Source organism: Scatophagus argus, chromosome 4 (genome assembly GCF_020382885.2).
Source record: "Scatophagus argus isolate fScaArg1 chromosome 4, fScaArg1.pri, whole genome shotgun sequence".
In the NCBI taxonomy this organism is placed as follows: domain Eukaryota; kingdom Metazoa; phylum Chordata; class Actinopteri; family Scatophagidae; genus Scatophagus; species Scatophagus argus.
Window position 1 is genome coordinate 5,337,381 of NC_058496.1, and position 19,377 is coordinate 5,356,757.

The 19,377-nt window shown below is 43.2% G+C and overlaps 1 protein-coding gene across 1 annotated transcript in view; it reads right to left on the reverse strand.

The window, feature by feature from the left end:
• fam172a (family with sequence similarity 172 member A) overlaps positions 1 to 19,377 on the reverse strand; it is a 144,852-nt gene that overhangs the window by 45,112 nt on the left and 80,363 nt on the right. The window contains exons 9-10 of the mRNA XM_046387048.1: positions 8,113 to 8,229; positions 1,588 to 1,672 (exon numbers count right to left, since the gene is read on the reverse strand). Coding sequence (XP_046243004.1) covers positions 1,588 to 1,672; positions 8,113 to 8,229 — 202 coding nt within the window. The remainder of the gene's footprint in view (positions 1 to 1,587; positions 1,673 to 8,112; positions 8,230 to 19,377) is intronic.

Sequence of the window (19,377 nt, forward strand, 5' to 3'; positions counted from 1 at the left end):
GAGAGGAGACATAAAACATCAAGGTAAAAAAAACTGACATTTGGACATGAAATACATTACAGGTTTTGTATCGAAGGTTAGATGACATTTCAAGGAGATGATTCACTGGTAGATGTTAAGGCCACCCACCCACACAGCTCCGTGTGGAACATGGTGTTTTAGTAGCCAAGATGAGATAGCAGTGTGAGAGATGTATTCACTGACATGAGGAGCATGTGTAAAGTGACCTATACACTTAGCATGATGTCAGTGAGGGAGTTTGAAAGGAATACAATCACACAATCGGACCTCCAGAGTGACGATGGAAATGAGCGATGAGCAAAAGATGTGTTTGCATGTGTGCACACGTAACCTAACAATCGGTCCTTAAACATGCACATGAGGCAAAAACAGGTGCATTCAGTTCTTATGACAGATGTATTATTTCCTGTTTCTGTGTGTGTGTGCGCATGCCTGCATGTGTGTCACTCTTCAAACAACACTGCAATCATCATCTCTTATCAACGGTCATGTTGAGGATTACAGCGTTCATCCCTAATCCTACATTGAGGACACATTCTCGTGATGGCCGTGACATCATCAAGGCCAGTCAGCCACAGAGAGGGCACACGGACAGGAAGCCAAACACCACAGGAGAGGATTAATGAATATAGGAGACAGAGTACATGATGAAAAAGAAAGAGGGTGCGACAAAGAAGACGAAAATAGAAGCAAAAATCAAACAGCACATTTCTGCAGCATTTGTGAGACTTTCTGTGTGTATTTGTGCTTCAAGATAATCTGCCTCTGCTTCAGTTTCTCAGTTTCTCTGGCAATGATTCTTCTCAGTCAGCCCTACTAAGACATCCAGTCTACCCAACAACCAGAAGCATGTGCACGCATATGCACACGCAGAAACAAATACTGTCAACACAAAGTGAACCCTGATAACCTTCACATTCGCACTGCTGTAAGCCACTGATGAACACATACGCAGTGCGCAAACATTGAGGAATCTATGGGAAATGATGCAAAATCATTTGACTCACCTGCAGTGTTAGATCAGCGATATAGTGTCACATAAAACCAAACTTGATTTGCCCTCTCTTCTCTTTCAGAACAGAGATTATTCACATTTTTAGGCTGCATTTAAGGAACCTGTGGTGGTTGGTTAATGAGCATTTGATTTATTTTTCAGTACATCCATGACTATGAAAATCACCAGTCATTCATAACACACCATTACAATCATTACCACATCACTGGTGGTGACCCTCACGGCTGTGCCAGTTTCTCATTATTCCCAACTGCACCTACCAACATCCCAACGCAACCCAGATTTAATTTTCCCCTTCAACTGCAGAATATAAACTTGCCTCAGCTGACACTGATATCCTGCCAGCTGCCTGCTGGTGAAGCTCTGTTAAATTTTGACGTACAAAGAGTGTACTAATAACCTATTGTTCAACAGCTTTGAGATTAATCAAGTCCTTCAAGTTCCTTCAGTAAATGTCATATTTGGAAACTTATAAGCAGTAAGTAATAAGCAGATAGAGAGTTATAATGGTTTTACTGTCAGAGTGTGTTTAAAGACAGTTAGTTTGATACCTGCAGAGACTCGGGGGCAGTCTGGCAGCATGGGTTCCAGTGGTGTGTCCAGGGGCTCTGGACTCGATACCCAGTTAAAACAGTGCTGTGGGGAGAGGAAAAAAGGGAGTGAAAATTCTGAGGATTCAGAGATTCTCTGTGTTTCCTCTGCAAATGATTCAAATGACTTTCACACAGATTACTTATGACGTGGAGGGCTGTGTATGGGAGATAATTATGTGGCAACCAGCATCCTTTACTATTATTACCTCAAACACAAACAGAATATATGGAAAAATAGAAAGGGCATGTTTTATCTTGATACTTCAAAAGCATATATTTTTACCTGATGGCAGCAAGTTTAACTGAATTTGAAAGAGACATAAGAAAGTTGGAGAAATAAATAGAGAAGGGAGTGAAAACATGGAGGAAAGGGAGACAAAGAGAAGGGGGGACAGGTGCGAAGGACAAGGAGGAGAGACAGTAAGCCAGCAAGAGGTGTGTGTATGGCTGAGCGAGGTGGGGGGAGGAGAAAGAGAGACAGGAACAAGCAATTAAAAGCTCTGTGACATGTTGCTCAGACAGCTTGGCGTTTGTTTGTGGTGGAGAGCTGAGGCCTTCTACCACGGTAGATCAGTGGGTGCCCTGGGGGGAGGGTGTCTGCCCAGCTTGCTGACCCATAACCCCCTGCAAACACCCCTAGTCCTCTCAAACCCCCTGTGGTTGACAACTCCACTGTCAGAAAGAGGAGAGGACCTCTTTATCTGTTTTTTTCTGTCTTCATCTTCCTGTCTGTGTGGCATTCTCTCTTTCTATCTCCTAAGTTATGTCACACATAGCACAGTTCAACCTGGTTAATTGACTGATGCTATATAAAAAACATACTTTCACATAGTTTTGGTTTTTCATTCTCTGGGTCAGCAGATGACAGCATTTCAAAGAGTGTTTTCCCTCTTGACTGTGCAATGTGAATTGCTATGCTGTTGCTTGTAAGGTTAGTACACAAACAAGGGAAAAGGGAGGCAGGGACAGAGGGAGGCTGAGAAGGAATGCTTGGAGAAGACGTTCCACAGATAAGATAAAAGTTCAATAGAAGAAAGAGAAAATGTAAAGAGATTAGAGTGTGCAGCTGGCGTCCCTCTGAATCACTGCTTATCTGCCCTTGTTTACTTTCACCCTGGCCCCCTGACAGTCATTACAGTGTTGTGCACACTTGTGTGTGTGCGTGTGACTGCATTGCAGGGGGTCTCCCACGAAGATGTGTAGCGCTGTGAACCCTTCAGACTCAAATACGCACAAAAACACAAATGCGTGCTTTCACATTTTTGCCCTCGGTGACCCTGACTCCCAAGGCCTTGAAAGATGAGGGACTGGAGAGACAAATCTATGAAACTCCCATTTAAACCCATCCAAACACACACACACACACACACACACACACACACACACTACATGCATGCATGCATATAAATAAATCCAGGGTCATGTCAAACTTCTACACTGCTGTTATCCTTCAAGTAACACAAACAAACACACACCGAGCTCTCAGATATGTTTTTTCCATATGAATATGTAAAGATACACAGGGACACTGAATACACTTGATGCCTACGTGAGCCCCACCTGGCTGTTGCTTTTTGTCTGCATACGTTTCTGCAGCTGTGTTAAATGTCTTCTGTTCTCTCTCTGCTTGACATGTACTACATATTAATGTGTCCCACAGTGTTACATTTACCATAAGCTTAAAAAGAAATATATAAACTCACTGCAAGAGATGATCATGATGAAACATCTGGCCCATGTCCGCAAATCCTTAGCAAATATCAACAAGCAAATAGTCGTAATATCAACAAATAAATACACAAAATCCAGTTGGGAAATGTGCACAAAATGATCTGTTAGAATGAAGTTTGGCTCATGAGTGACCTAATCCTATCCAGTCAAAAGAAATAAAAGTCAAGCAAACTGAATCTGCCTCTTAAATAGCACAAATGACCTTTCACTCTCTTCCTCTATATGTAATTTCTTCAGCACTGTCGATAAAAAAGTGCTGGCAGTCAGAAAAGGGTATAGCACAAGAGGAGTCCAAAAAATGTGGTAAGGCGGGAAGATGGAGGGGGTGGGGGGTGGGGTGTGTGTGTGACAAGTCATCTTGGTAAACAGTGGCATATTGTGTATTTTTAGATCCTTTGCTTTGCCCTAGATGTGCTCTCCTCCGAGCCTGGGCTTGAGGGCAGAGCGCTGTAGAGCAGCAGAGAAGCAGTGGGGCTCCTTGACTGCTACATCAAGTGTCTCATTGTATCTCCTTTAATTCATTCAGTATGTCTCAAGGAAGATGTCAGCTGGGCTGTGGAGCAGTGGGCTGAAGGCGGCTGGATTGAGGGAAAGGAGGGGAGCGTTTCAAAGGGCCCTGCTCCCTCCCCCCTTCACCTCCACCATCACCACCAATGGATGCAGGAAAGCCAGGGTTTGAATAGATTTGTCAAGGCAACAACACACATGTGCACACAACTTCTTGTATAAATGCGCGCACACACACACACACACGCACACACAGTCCCAGTGCTGTGGGAGACCGCAGGCATAACAGCAGTCACATAAAGGCAAGGCCTGCTGGCTGGGATTAGAGAAGGGCGACGTGACAAAAGGATGGCACATCACATCAGCTGCCTCCGACGCATAGCATCATCACTTCAAGCAGCTCGTCTGCCGATCAATGATGCCATTGAACTAAAGGCAGACAGAGAAACAAACATGTAAACAGATTTGACTCTTCCCCCACCTCTGCTGCTCTGTGCATTTGGGTCTCTGTGTGTGTGTTTGGATTTGTGCTGGATATGCACGCATACATGTGCCCATGTGTGCACACACAGCAAGACACATTGTTGCACTGTGCATTTTGTTTCTCTTGAGTCCAATCGACAACATCATGCAGAAACAAAGTTTAAAAACAATCCTTTAAAGTGGTGAGTTCGAGGCTAATACCGTGTGCTAAAGCTAACCCATAGGCTAACAATGTACTCCGAGGGTATAAATGACAAGCAGGTGTCAGTTCTACTCCTCTGCCTCTGAGATGCTTTTAAGCCTTCTTTGCTGCATGTGTGTGTGTGTGTGTGTGCGCGTGTCTGTGATCCACCACCTGCTGCCTTCTACGAGTCAGAGTGGAAGCCAGCCTGCTTCTTTCACATAACCAAAACACACACATGCGCACACGCACACACACCCGGAGAGTAATGGACACAAATCACTGCACTCAGCTGATGGCAGGGTGATCTAATGGAGCCTTCATGACGACCAAATAGGCCTGTCATAGGTGTCCATATCCACTATGCAGTAAATGTTGTAGGACTACACACACACACACACACAAACACACAGTGCCTTTAAAAAAAGAATAAAGTCTCCCTACCTTCCAAAACCTGCATTAACACATAATTACAGACTTTTATAATCACCAAGCAAATAACTTGATAATGAAGGTGGCTGACTATTAAAATAATTGTTAAGGCTAACATTATTTTATAGATCTGAATGCAAATATTAAACAAAAAAGGTGTAGCGTGTATATTTGCTCCATTCAATAGTAAAACAGTATTTCAACCTCTACTTTCAGAGAGCACACAGGACAGAGTCCCTCGACAGAAACTCTGAGCTAAGTGTACAAAAGTCCCCTAAACCATAACACACATGACAGCCAGCAACCTAACTTCTCAGAAAGTAGTCCTGAGTATCAATTCTTGCTCACTCTCTCTGCGTCTGTCTCCCTCCCATCTCCTCCAGTTGCTGTATAATCTCTATGGATTAAGATGGTTTATTCATGACCATAGTGTACTCCGTATTTGTGTGTGTGTGTGTGTGTGTGTGTGTGTGCTCTGGGCAGGCCACTAGAGTGTGACAGCAGGCCAGCACAGTGACAGGAGACACCTTGGAGACTGTGACAGGCTGCCAGCTGTACACCATCATTCGAATTTCTCTCTCTCACTGACTTCTCTTCACTATGCTACTCATCTATCTCCACATACATCTCTTCATCTCCACACCTCCATCTGTATTCACTTCATTCATATCCTACCTGTCTTTTTGTTTTTCTTTTCCACAGCCCTGCCCTGTGCTTTCTCTGCGGCAGTCAACGGGATTTAAATAATTGAACATTTCTCATACTTTATTTCTTTGTCTATTTCTTTTTCTGTCTCAGTCAATGGATGACTCTTTCCACCTCTGCTTCTGTTTGTTCCCCTCCTTTTCTCTTGTGTCTCACTTCTCCCGGCAGTGACGTCAGTTGGCCCTTGCCTGACCCATCTGCTCTATATAACCTGGCCCAGCAGGTGTTGATCTCCAAATCCCATCTCCTCTCTTTTACTCTCCTCTTCTCATCGCTCCATCCCACCATCCAGTGACCTCTTGAACCCCAGAGGGAGGGAATTATCTCTGTCCGAGGAAAACAGAGCAGTGCACTGCTGGGGTGCACCGACCTCACATGCACCCACTCATATGGGCACCCATATTTATACACCACCCAGGGCATTATTCAGGTTCACTGCTAGCTCTCCTCTGTGATGTGCAGCACCTTGAGGGCTGCCCTCCCCGTGTGTGTGTGGTGCATGTCCTTAGTGTGCAATGCAAGTGTTGTTTACATTCAAGATCCAGATATATTGGCTCTTCCTATTGATACAGATGTCCTTTAAAAGCAGCGTTATATGCATCTACTGTCAGGTTGTGTGTGTATGTTTTGCACAGCACCAACAAGTGCATGTACTTGCAGCTTGTGTGATCATTTAAAGCCAAACATCACAAAACTGAGCCAGTGGTAGAAACCACGGGATTAGCATATTGGGTGGAACACAAGGGAGTCTGACCTTTTGGTGGAACCACAGCACACAAACAGCATTGGTTTCTAACGTGAATGATTGGGACAGATTCGATTTTGGATTCACCCAATCCTCGTGCTGACCCAGGGTCTTGTTAACTAGCACTGCCACCCATGCCCGGAAGTGAGTGATAATGAAATGCTGTATTTGAGTAACATGATTGAAGTTATCGGTTTTGAAATATAAGATATCATCGACCAATCAGATGATATCCTAAACGAGGACCCATTTTCTGTCAGTGAGATGGTAAGAACAATAGGCTTCAATACCGTTTGTTTTCCTGAAAATTCAATTAAAGTTAATTTGGGTTTCAGAAGATAAAACACATTTTTTTGTTGTTGTCAAATAAAACTGATGTAATGATTTACATAATGAATTCAATGGTTCCTGAGAGAATTAAATAGACAATATAAACAATAACAATAAACATTGTTTTTGCAACAAGTAATGAGTACTCTTATAGAACAGAGCCCAAAACTGTGAGAATTAAAAATGAAAGGAAATGATGGACACATTTCCTCCAAATTTGCTTTTTTTGTTGTTGTATCATTGAGAAGGACATAACATAGCACAGGAGTGTCACTTTTTTCCCTCAAGAAAAAAAATCCCTTTAATTAGGCAAGCTCTTCTCTTAATTTTAGCCAAAAAAAGGACCGTGGGTTAATGAGTACGAGAGAGAGTGAATCCTTGCCTGTCCCCTTCCTCCGGTTGGACAAAGAAGGTTATTTCAGATTTATTGTTCTGGGTAATCATCACAAATAGAAAATCACTTAACATTCCAATTATGCTCTGTCCCAAACATCCCTTAGATGAATCAAAAATAGGAAAAGCCAGACAACGAGAAGGGGGCCAGTGCAACCTTGAATCCCCACCACTAAAGCTAACATACATACACATTCACATACAACTAACACACACTTGGGTGCACTAAACAAACACACCCGCGAAATGGGAGATGACAGAAATAGCAAAAACAAAAAGCAAGGGATATAAAAGCGGATGTAATACAAATAAAGGTATCATGTGTGAGTATGCGTGTATGTGCGTGTGTGTGTATGTGTGTATGTGTGTGTGCGTGCGTGCATGCATGACATTTGCATCGTGGGCTCCCAAGCAGCTCTGGTCTTGGATGGTCCTCATCTGTATGTGCATACTGAGTGAGCCCAGGCGCTGTACATGGCACAGAGGTCACACCAGAAAGGGCAAGTGCTAAAATGAAGCTAACACAAATGCACATGCGCATGTGCATGAGTACATCACACCCTTATCCAAAAGCACATATAGACACACGCAAGCAGGCACATATGCACCGAGCTGCATACACAACCACTATCCAGGGTTAACTGTCTTAGTTATCCATTGACATGCATGCACAAAGCACGAACAAGTGGAGGCTGATTGGAAAAAAAAAAAGGAGAAGACGACAAGGGAAGGGAAACACGCAAACAATGGTTCTTCATGACTTCTAAGGCTGGCTGTTGGTCAGAGGTAGCTGTGTAGGTCAGCAGGGTTGTGCAGGAGAAATTACAGAGGAGCAAAATCAGAGAGACCTCAGCTCACCGCTGGGAGAATTTACATGATAATATGGGAGCTCAGGCATGGACTCCTGTACAGTTTGCAGTCTCTTTGTTTGTCTTCAGTACATGTTTGTGTACTTCAGCATGTGTGCTTATTTCACCTGCTGCATCCAATCCTGCGTGCCTTTGCTGGTCTCCTGTAGCCAGATGTTGTGAGCCGAGTCAGTCAGGGCCACAGCGCACACTCTGTTCTTCACCTGCATCTCCCTCTGATTCATCTGTCAAGAAAAGGATTAAAATGTTGAATCAAATGTTAGTCAACCTTTGCGTTATGTTAATGACACAGTCACTATTGAGGAGGAAACTGTTTGCTTCAGGCAACATTAAAACAACTAAGAGACCTCATGCCGTAAGAGATATGGCATCCTCATCTTCAGAACAAACAATATTTTTTGATTGCAGTGAATGTGAATAGAACTATTTAAAAATGACATTCTGTCAATAGATTCTTGACTCACAAAAATGTTATCCCGGTCCAACACATACTGTCGGTCTACTCCTCAGACCATAACAGCACGGGCCCAGTGGATAGCTTTGTAACCAGCAGATACAGATTCAACCTGGTGTACAGCATAATGTTATAAAGTGAAATATGAAAGACCTGCTCCACCATAGCGTGTCCTTGTCACGTTCTGAGCAAATGTCCTTCCCTGTGCACGTTCAAATACCTCGACCCCCATTCTTAATACCCTTTCCCTTCACATGTCACAGAGAATGTGGCGTCCACAGACCCTTCTTCCTATTCCCTTCTGAATGTCAACGCCAAGGAAAATGTCACACAAAGAACTTGTTACCGCACTACAATAGACTTCCCACACCGCTGGTCCCACCCCAAGGAGTACTGCAGTCAGGCCTTGGGAACAAGGCTTTGCTTTAAGATAAAACAGGAAGAAAGGGGAACAGGACTTGCAAGAATAGGTTAACAATCACTTACTGTATACCTTTAGTGAACCTGGGAAACGGATTGGTGGACTGGGGATGGGTACGGCGCTGCAGTACAGCACTATGTATGGTGACTGCCTGGTCATTTGTGCATAGCGCACAGAGACCAAATGGACCAAATTATTAATGACATTGAAGCTTTATCTTAAGTGTCATCTAGCAGAATGAAAAACTTGCAGAGCAGCGGACTTCTGCTAAGCTGATAATGTTGATGGTGGTTATGACTTGGTGCTTGAGAATAAGACTAGCACTTCAGAAGGGGATCTAGGTCATATTAAAGCTGAAGGAGGAATTATACAAGTATAATAATAATAAAAAAATAAACATGGGCTGAAGCTTTAAAGCTACTATTTGACACACACACAGACTCAGGGTAAGGCTGGAGTAATCACCCATCTTACAGTATACACATTCACAGACATATAACACTGGTCATGTACAGCCAGCCAACTCTGGCTGTCTGGCTGGCTGTACATCAAAATGACGGTGGGCATTTGAATACATCCTCCCTCGCCCAGCCAAATTAAAGTGGGAGTGTATAGAGATAAATGGAACCTATTAAGGCCCTAAGGACTCATACATCATACGGCTGATAAGGCTTCCACTGGAGCGTCTTCACCAGGGTGGAGGATAGAGCAGACTAAGAGGAGGTACAACCACAAGCATAAAAAAGTCTACAACTGTAAAGACAGACAACAAAAGAGGACAGACACCACGCACACATGCTGCCTCATACAATCACATAAGCACACACAGAGATACACCCTCCTCTCTCTACTCCACCCTCATCCACGCTTGGTTGAAAAGCTTTCCTATGGCAGAACTGGACCCGTGGGAGTAGCAAAGCCAACCTTTTAAAACTGGAAGTGTCAGTCAAGGTCCTGTTTTCTGGCGCTGGCCAAACGGGCCAGTCCCTGAGTATAGGGGCTGCTAACAGAGGCCAGGAAACAGGAGGCAGTGGACTGACTGTCCATGGAAAACACTAAGCACATGACTCCTAACCAGTCAAAAACATTCCAAGCATTAAACATTTTTTTCCACCCTCCAAGTGGATAAATAGGTCTCTACTTGCTCCTATTGTAAGCCCCCCTCCCCCCTTTTTTTATTATTTTGGATGGAAAATGTTCTTAACATGGCTAAGGTTCACTGCATATCATTGGCATATTAAAACGGTACCTATGCTATAATATATTAGGTAAACGATGCGTATTTGCCAACTAGGCAACCAGGTTCATGACAGGTTGTTCCAGGCTTTCTTTTTGTAAAACCTTTTTGATTACTAGATGGATGGAAGCAAGACATAGAGCAATAATACTAATAAAGACAACCAGAGGAAGTGTGTGTGTGTGTGTGTGTGTATGTTGTACAAGCATGGCTTTATGGATATGTGTGCAGGAACAAATTTGAGCAGATTCGAGAGAGAACTGCTCAAAAGGGGGCATTTTGGTGAAGCCAGAGAATGACTGACAGTGGTTTGTCAAAGATAAAAGTATGTGCGACAAAAAAGCACAGCTGGTAAGGTGGGAGTAAAGCCGAGTTGTAGATACTGTTGGATGGATATGTCTGGAACTTAAATACTGGACTTCAGTATTTAGACAGTACATGAATAATCTTGTATAGACAGCCTGTCTCATCAAGCCGACAGATGACTGGAGAGAATGGTTTTTAAAAAAGAAGCAAACGAGACCTTCGGAAATCCGAAAGCAGCCATCCAAATTGATTAGATTCAGCACCTCTGTATGCTATCTGGTAGATAAAAACAAGTTCTTCCTATTTTCCTGGTTTGAAATACAATGAAAAACTGCTTTGCCATTCTCTAACCAACTTTTGTGCAAAAGTTTCTCTGTGAATTGATTTTCATAAATACTCACAAAGTGTTGTGTATCTGTTGAAATGAGGGGGGAAATAAATCAGGAATTCTCACCAAACAAAACCTATTTTCTTGATGATGCCTAAACCAACCAATACTGGTTATATCAATCACGCTTTGTGACAGCTCTCATTGCCGCAATGCTTATAAACATATGGTTGGCTGTGGTCACAGTTGGAGTAATAGGTTGACAAATAATGACTCCAGGAGAAAGTGCTCCATGCAGTGTGGCCCTAAACCACAATGATTTGACACCACTCAGTCCCATGTTTTACAAGCCACAATGACAACTGTTTAGCTGCATGTTGAAAGCCAAATCTAAGCAAGCCTGTGTCTTCTGCGAGGTGCATGATACCCGAGGTTAACTTACAAACCAGTTGGAACCATAAAGCCACATGCTCCCAAGTGGGCAGAGATGTTGTCTTATCTTGTCTCAGCTGTCTTATCATATGACTCTTCATGTTAGAATTTTTACTTCACGTTAGCCTGTGAGTTAGTGTCAGCCATCTCCATCCAGAATGTTAAATGTGCTAATCCACTATGTGACCACAGACTGCAGCTTTAACAAGGAAACAGGCCAGCTGTTGTGATCAGTCTTGTATCGAACAGGGAAAATGGAAGAGAAACATGTGGAAATACTTGTTGAGCTAAAACCAACACACAGATGTTGAGACATTTGCCGCCTCTCTGCTGGCCTTTGCTTTAACGTTAAAGCAGCTGGATATGCACAGCGAAGTTCGGGTGGGGGTTGGACACGGGGAGCTTGTAAGAAAAGGGAGTAGAAAAGGCAGAAGGTTTTAAGGAGAAACTAATGGATATCAAAAGTAGTACGCTTGGCAGAAAAAGGAAGGAATGTCAAGAAGAAGGAAGACAGATGAAAGACAGACAGGCAGATGTGCACAACAAAGAATATTTATGAATGCTTTATTGGTCCCCATGAGGAAAATTCTCTTTTCCCTTGGCCCACTTCACAGGAAGAACAGAACACAGGGTCAGCATCAGAACAGCATCCCTGAAGCAAGTGGGATTTCGCTGTAAAACATAAGCAGAAGCTTAAATTTAAGTGGAAATGAAGTGCCTGAACCTGAGTCCTCAGCTTGGAGGGTGGTATCTGTCCTCACTACAGCACACTGACAAAATGTTCAGTCAGATGCACTTCATCCAACTTCTGCACCATTACGGGCTGAAAAATCGACATCGGTCAAATTATCAAATCCATTTCGACGTCCTAATTTGGTGTGCCACCAAAAAAAAGGTGTAAAATAAATTTCATAACCCATTTGTGTGACAAGCTGATTTTAAGCACACCCCCTCGCTGTGATTTGGACTTAAGTTAACCTCAAATACACCACGATAACGCGATAACAAAGCTGAGTCACAAGTGATGACACAGACTTGAGTTCACCCCCGACCCACACACATTCAAACTCTAGTTGAACTAAAAACCTTCTCCCTCTTTCTCCCTGCTCTCCGTTTCGTCCTCATAAACCATTTCTGATTTCTCTGCAGAGGGCCTGGTTGCTATAGAGACTCACAAACATCACAGATTTCTGACCCCCTAGTTGGCACAATTCTGCTAAATCCAGCTTTTCACAAGCTCTATGAAATAGCCAACCCCCACACATTTGGAGCCACTCGAACACACGCACACACAGACACACCCACAGAGACTTTTTTCTAACCCCTGTATCTTGTACCTGACCTCTCACATGGCCCTCAGCAAAGTACAGTGTTTAGCGCTTTAAGCTGCTTCCTGCTACAAAGCCAGCTAATTGCCAGACTTTTGTTGTGCATAATCTTTTTTTCACCACTGACATAGAATATGATATGAAATGGTGACTGTGCCTATGTACGTGTGGGGTGTGTGCATGAAGAAAGGAAAGAGGGGGGCATATTAATCATGTTTATTTATCTGAACGAGGAGTTGAAATAAGCGACGAGACATCATTTAACAGCATGCTAAGCTAATCTCTGGTCGAGATAAATACTTCATTTCTCTCCTCTCCCTGTGACGCTTCCTTGCTTGCGACTGCTCCGCTGACGCTACATCTAAACACCGGCAATAATAAAGACAATTATTTAGGCCTTTGATAATTATGTGTCAAAGGCAGCGAAAGCCACTAGATAATTGGGCGAAAACTGAATGGTAATCCACAATGGAGATCCCCGTGGGGAGACAGGCAGACTTATCCCTAGAAAGAATGCAGAGCGAGAGAAGAGAGAGAAACAGGCAAAGACAGAAAGATGAGAGCTCTTTAAGGGGCCTTGCTCACTGTCAGACAGTCAATGTGAAAAGCCACAATTATACAGAGAGAGAGAGTGCAGATAGAGAGCAGCGAACAAGGGAAAGGAAAACAAGAGATAGAGAGAGTATGACAGAAAATAAGAGAGCATGAAAAAAGAGGACAAAATGTAGAGTGTTAGTGTGAGTGAGCAAAGGCTGAGCAGAGGCCAAGGGGAAGGAGGAGAGAGAGAAAGAGGGAGAGAGAGAGAGAGGAAGAAGCGCCCTGTGACGATGCCAGTCAGAGACGAGGCTTATAATGTGGCTGCGCCATGCACTGCCAACAGCCACAGATAATCTAGGACTACCCACTGAGCACTGAAGCACTGCTTAAATATTTGATTGATTAACTGTCCTGTTCCTGCCAGAGAGTAAGAGGAGAGCGTCAGAGAAGCCAGGGCGAACACAGAAAAAACAAACAAACATGTATGCGGGTGCACATCGAAGGTTGGAAAACACATGGCACAGACACACTAACACATACACCCCCATAAATCCTTACACGCCAACATTGGAACAGGAGGACAAACACAAACACACAGAGACATGTACACATTGCAAGCATGTGTAGAGTCTGCAAAGACAGTGGCAAGGGCTGGAAAAACAAACATAAAGGCTGACTGATGCTTTGGCAGGGATTTTCTTCTATCATAAATCAATGGAGACAATAGATTTATAGATAAACAGTGGTTAAGTTGACGACACTCAGCTGGTTTTGGCTTTTAATGACTAGAGGATTCGTAACAGGGACTATGTTTGAGAGCCATCGCTGTTATTCCTATCTGTGTATTACGGCACGTTGATAGCAACTGATCTCAGGTCATAGAGGGGTGAATTGGAGTGGAAGTGTGACGTGTTCAGCCACTCTACTTACCTTGTCCGACACACACACAAACACGCTCATCCCTGTTCACCCCTGGCTGTGAAAACACAGGCAGCTGGCCCCCTACGCTCTGACACCCTCAACAGGAAGAGACAACACCAGCGCTTCCTGTGACTTTGAAGCAGTGGTCCCAGGTCCCCTGTCGGACCCCAGCTTCCTTTGTCTTAACCGCAGGAAGGAAGCCCTCTCTAGCACGAGGCCACAGAGCCCTGGGGAGCGAGAGGGAGGGCGTTTGTATGTGTATGTGTGTGTGCGTGCATCTTTCAGTGCTGTGGGAGTGTGCAGTGGTTTTGTTCACTGAGGTCACATGCATTTACTTGCAGGGTTTTTCCCCTCTGAGTGTCCAGTGTACAAACTCTGGTCGTGGTGAGGGTGCAGAGGGGGGGCGAGAGCAGGAGAAAACTGCAATAACTTCCTCCTCGCTTTCCTCTCACGGCCGCTCGACACATGCATGATGGAGAAAGATTAGGCAGACGGAGAGAGAAAGAGAGAGAGACAGGGAGGATGGTGGCTGGAGAGACAGAGTGGGATATAAAAAAGGGTGAGGAGGGGGCATAGCTGAATTGTGTGACTGACAGCACCGGACGCAGGGTAGTAGGAGGTGGTGTATGTCTGTGTACGTGTTGGGGAGGACTCTATGTGTGTATAAGCATGCAAACCACACACACATGTATACAGGGGAGAGAAACACACCAACATCAGTGGGGGCGGTGAGGAAAAGGAAGGCCAATAAATATTTACTGACACAGCAGAAGTGGAGAATGGTTGTCCACTGGTGGAAACAAAAGGCAGAGGATGAGGAGCGGCGTGCCAGGAAACCTGCCGGCTGCGGGCGCTGCGCCCCGCTTGTGCCCGCATGGAAAACAAGAGGAAGACGGGAAGTGAGGATGGAGGAGCGAGAGAGAGAGAGCAGGGAGGATAGGATGGAGGAAGGGAGGGAAGAAGGGAGGGACAAACGGGGTTGTGGGTAAGGGAGCGCTCAAAAACAATAGAAGCCTGGTGAACATCAACTGTTGTTCACTTAAAAATTAATTTAGTTCCCGTAAAATCAGGTTGCGTGAGAGCTTTAACGTGTGAGATGACGAAGGTTTTTTTTGCATTATGGTATGTGTGATCGCGTATTTTTACAATAAAGTACAGTTTTTTTATTACTTCTTCAAACTACTGTGTGTAGGTTAGTGAGTCTCCTCAGAACTGCCAACATAATCGGAATTTACCTTCCAAATAAATCTTTTTCTTCCTGTTATTACTGTACATCCACATAATCGCAACAAAAACCTGAAACACTTGAATTCCTGTTGGTTTTTCACTTGACTGATGAGTTTTACATGCCAGTGGAAATGCATTCAAGAGCCAATGAGCCAAGCAGATGCTCAAATGTGTAGCCGCATTTCATAGTTCCTACAACAGAATTCAATTAATTTCTAATTAACATCTGCACTGTGGTAAGTGTTAATGATATCAAGTCCCAACAGTTTGATCAATTTACATTTCTGTCACCATGAAAGGACTGCTGGTCGCTGCTCAAGCTGTATCAACAATATTCATATAATGTTCACATTGAAGTGATATTGACACAATTAAGAAAGTGGACAAAGTTTTGTAACATTAGTAGTTAAGGATGTTCGTGTATTGTTTAGCGACAGCAATTACAGAAATTCTCCGAATGGTAATTTCTAATTAGGCAGCATTCCTTAACGAAGTCAAATTACGGCATGGCGACTAATTAAAGTCTTGTGTTAATTAGAATACATCTTAGTTAAGAAAACCAGCACAAGGTACGGTGGGCAACGTCTTCATCATTCCCAAATCAACTGGCCATATTAACAGCTTTGGTCTACAGAGCGAAATGAGAAAGTTACTTTTGCGCACTGCATAAAGCCTAGGCCTCATCATTTCCACTCGCCTTTTCTCTCCCTCCCTCTCACTTCCAAAGTGCTTCTTTCTTGTCTTTCTCCCTGTCTCCCAACCCTCCGGCAATGCTGTAAAATAGAAACCTAACCTCAATATTTTCCCTCACGGTGCTGGGACTTGCTGGCCCATTAAATTCCCCTTCCCATGTGTCAGCTTGCACATTTCCACCATGAAATTTTCGTATAATTAAACTTTCTTAATGATTTATAAGCTATAATAATAGCCATAAGTATTTCAGAGCAGGTTAAAGGGACAGCCTTTAAGTGCACACCGGGGGATGACCCTGTTTTAACATAGTTTCGGATGGGTGACTCTCGGCTGGAGACGAGGATGGATAGGGTGAGGGAGAACGGGATTGACGGAGGGAGGGAGTGAACGAGAGGGCCTAACAAGGGTGGGTGGAGGAGGAGGCTGAGACCTTTGTGCCATAACTCAGGGTGATACTGACATCGAGGAGAACCAAGGGCTCCATGAACCCTGGCGGGGAGGAGACAGCTTACCACAGGCAGACGGGGAGAGACACACACATGCAGAGGAGGCAAACGCAGCAACGGAGGCCGAGAAACTGACAGAGAGACGGAAAACTCGGGCTGGGAAAGGTAAAAGACTGGATGGAGAAAGAAAGAAAGACACAGGTGGAATGAGAGACAGAAAGAGATGCAGAGAGATACATAAAACAGATTCTATTAAATAAAAGTGATATTACGAGGCACTTTATTTTTAAAAGGCTAAATGAGCCCACTTAATTCTAGTGAATCAAAAAAGTTTACTGTACGAATCTAAAGCAGTACAGGAATCATTGTCTAAATGAGGTGCGCAAACACTCCGCATGTGTGTGTTGTGGAGTGCGTGCGGACACACACACACACACACACACACAGATGTTTGCTCTCTGCTGCCTCTCTGACGGCGAGGCTGATATGATTGCCACTTAGGAAATCAGTGTGTTTTCACACCACTCTCAGCTCTGCCAAAGCTAATGTGTTAAATATCCATCGGGTACTGCTGTCCATTTCTGAGACACACACACACAGACACACACAGCCTTAGGGGCCGATAAACACTGATTCCTTGTACTAACTGAGCCCACAGTTGGTATCCAAGCCAAAATTTCTAAATTGGGGTGCAGTGAGAAAATTTCACCGACTTATGATGTGGATTTTTCACTCAGCTCTTCTAAATTTGTTGTGATAAGGTTTAGGGAAGGGTAAATTATAACAATCGTGTGACTTTTTTCACTTTTGTTGTTATTTTTTATGCATCACTGTTATATACAAATCCACTTTCATGTTGTACAAATCAACACATGAAGTCCAGCTACAGGAAGTGTTTTGAAAAGGTGGAGCCTGCTAATGGCAAAATCTACCAAATATCTCGGTGGACCGTTTTTCACCTTAGCTGTGAATGGGGAGGAGGAGGAGGAGGAAGAGAAAGAAAATGAAACAAAAACAACAAATCTGGAGGCGCCTGCTGCTCAGCACATTACTGGCAAATCAGGTGTGTGTGTGTGTGTGTGTGTGTGTGTCCCTTCAGGGCTGCAGGAGATTCTCAGGGGAGGTGTTTTGTTTAAACTTCCAGGGCCACCTGACCCATCTCTGAGTGAGAAGCCACTCGTGGACAAAACAAGAAAAAAAAAAGAAAAAGAAAAGTTAGGGGAAAAAAGGAAAGGGGAGGAGAGGTCTACGGCGGCGCAAATGAAAGTGACAAAGACAGTCTTCCTTCCTTCAGGTATCACCCTCCACTTCATACACACTTCATATTTGCTCGTCTCCTGTGCTGTGGGGCAAAGGGGAAAGACAGCGACCAGGAAAAAGGAAAAAAAGAAAAACAGACTCTGTGATCCCCTTGTATTCAGTGGAAGGGGAGACTGAGGGAGGGAAAACTACAGAAGGCCAAACGAAATTAATGGAATATATAACAATCTGAAATTAACTTCTCATTGCCACTAGCCATGATTTAAAACAGTTTTTTTAACGAGAGGAAAGATGAGTCAGAAAAGAAAAAAACGGAAGAACGGGTTGAGGCCATATTACAAATTGGACAGGCTGGAGGAAGTTACAAGTTAATTTGCCCATCATGTAAAAACTTTGTAGTTCTCAAAGCAAACTAAATTATTATTTTTATGTCCAAATTAATCAAGACATAAACCTAAAAAAATTAGACCAATGTGGTTTATAAGAAAATACAAAGCAATTCAATTTGCCAATTCAACAGGCAGGGCAAAACCAAAAAAAACCAAATCCATTTCAAGTACCTGAATCATATCAGGATGCTCTGTTCAACGGGACTTAACAGCAAAAACATTTTCCCTTCAAGCTTGAAATATAAATTTAACACGCATAAATAGTTAGTCAAAATAGAAACAGAAAATTGGGTTCTATTCCAACAAAAGAAAAAAATCTGTAAAAAAAAAAAAAAGGAATAAAATAATATCCATACACTGACATTAAAAGCTATTCTTATTCTTATTTCTATTCTTATTATTGTTATTATGCATAAATCAAATACTATTTCTTGAATAAAAAAATATGTTTGCTATTCTATTCTATTCGTTTTATACTGCGGTTTATTAATACACCCAACAACCACAGCAATGCAGTTCTGAGTTCATAATGAAATCACCACAGCGATTCCCTTAATGAACTAAATGTAAAATCTACAAAAAGTAGTACACCGGTTGAAGTGCTTTTCAAGTGATATTATTGATTAAAAACAAAGCCTGAGAGAAGGGTAAGCAGCACGTACACACACATACACACACACAAACACACACACACACAGACACACACACACAATTCAGTATAAAGTATATTATTAATCTTATAAAAAAAAGCAATTAAATCAAAGTGGTATAGAGCCTGAAGCTATGAGGACTGTCAATTCTGCTGGAAATGCCACAGAAGATTACAGATGGGTTTGTGGATTCCATGAACCCTTTTTTTTGATTAGGGAGTCAATTATTTCTCATTACTGAAGATGCTATTTCGGAAAAAGACCTTGTCAGTCAATCATGCAAAAAGTCCTCGAAAAGCGTGAATAAACCATTAAAGAGAGAGGCGGATGGGGGGGTTGGAGGGAAAGCACACTGACCCTTTTCCCCACCCAAACTCCTACTTGTAGTCAAATTACCTTTTTAACTATTACACCTCTGTCAGGTCTTTGTCAGCAAATGGTAATTAGGGCCTTCAGTGGAGAACATTTGAAAAGAAAACAGTATATTTATTAGTTTATCTCAGAGAGAGGCATTTACCCAGAGCTGAAGGTAAGTTTGAATGTGGTGATTATCTTGTCAGTTTCAGGCTGTTTGTCTAAGAGTGTGCATGTGTGCACCACTAGGTGTTTGTGTGTACGAGTGTGAGTATGTCAGTGTGACTGAACGCTGATGTGTATGACTCTAGGTATAACGTGCTGATGTGTGTGCGCGTGTAGATGGACATACACATGTGCACTCATATGCACATATATACTATATATTT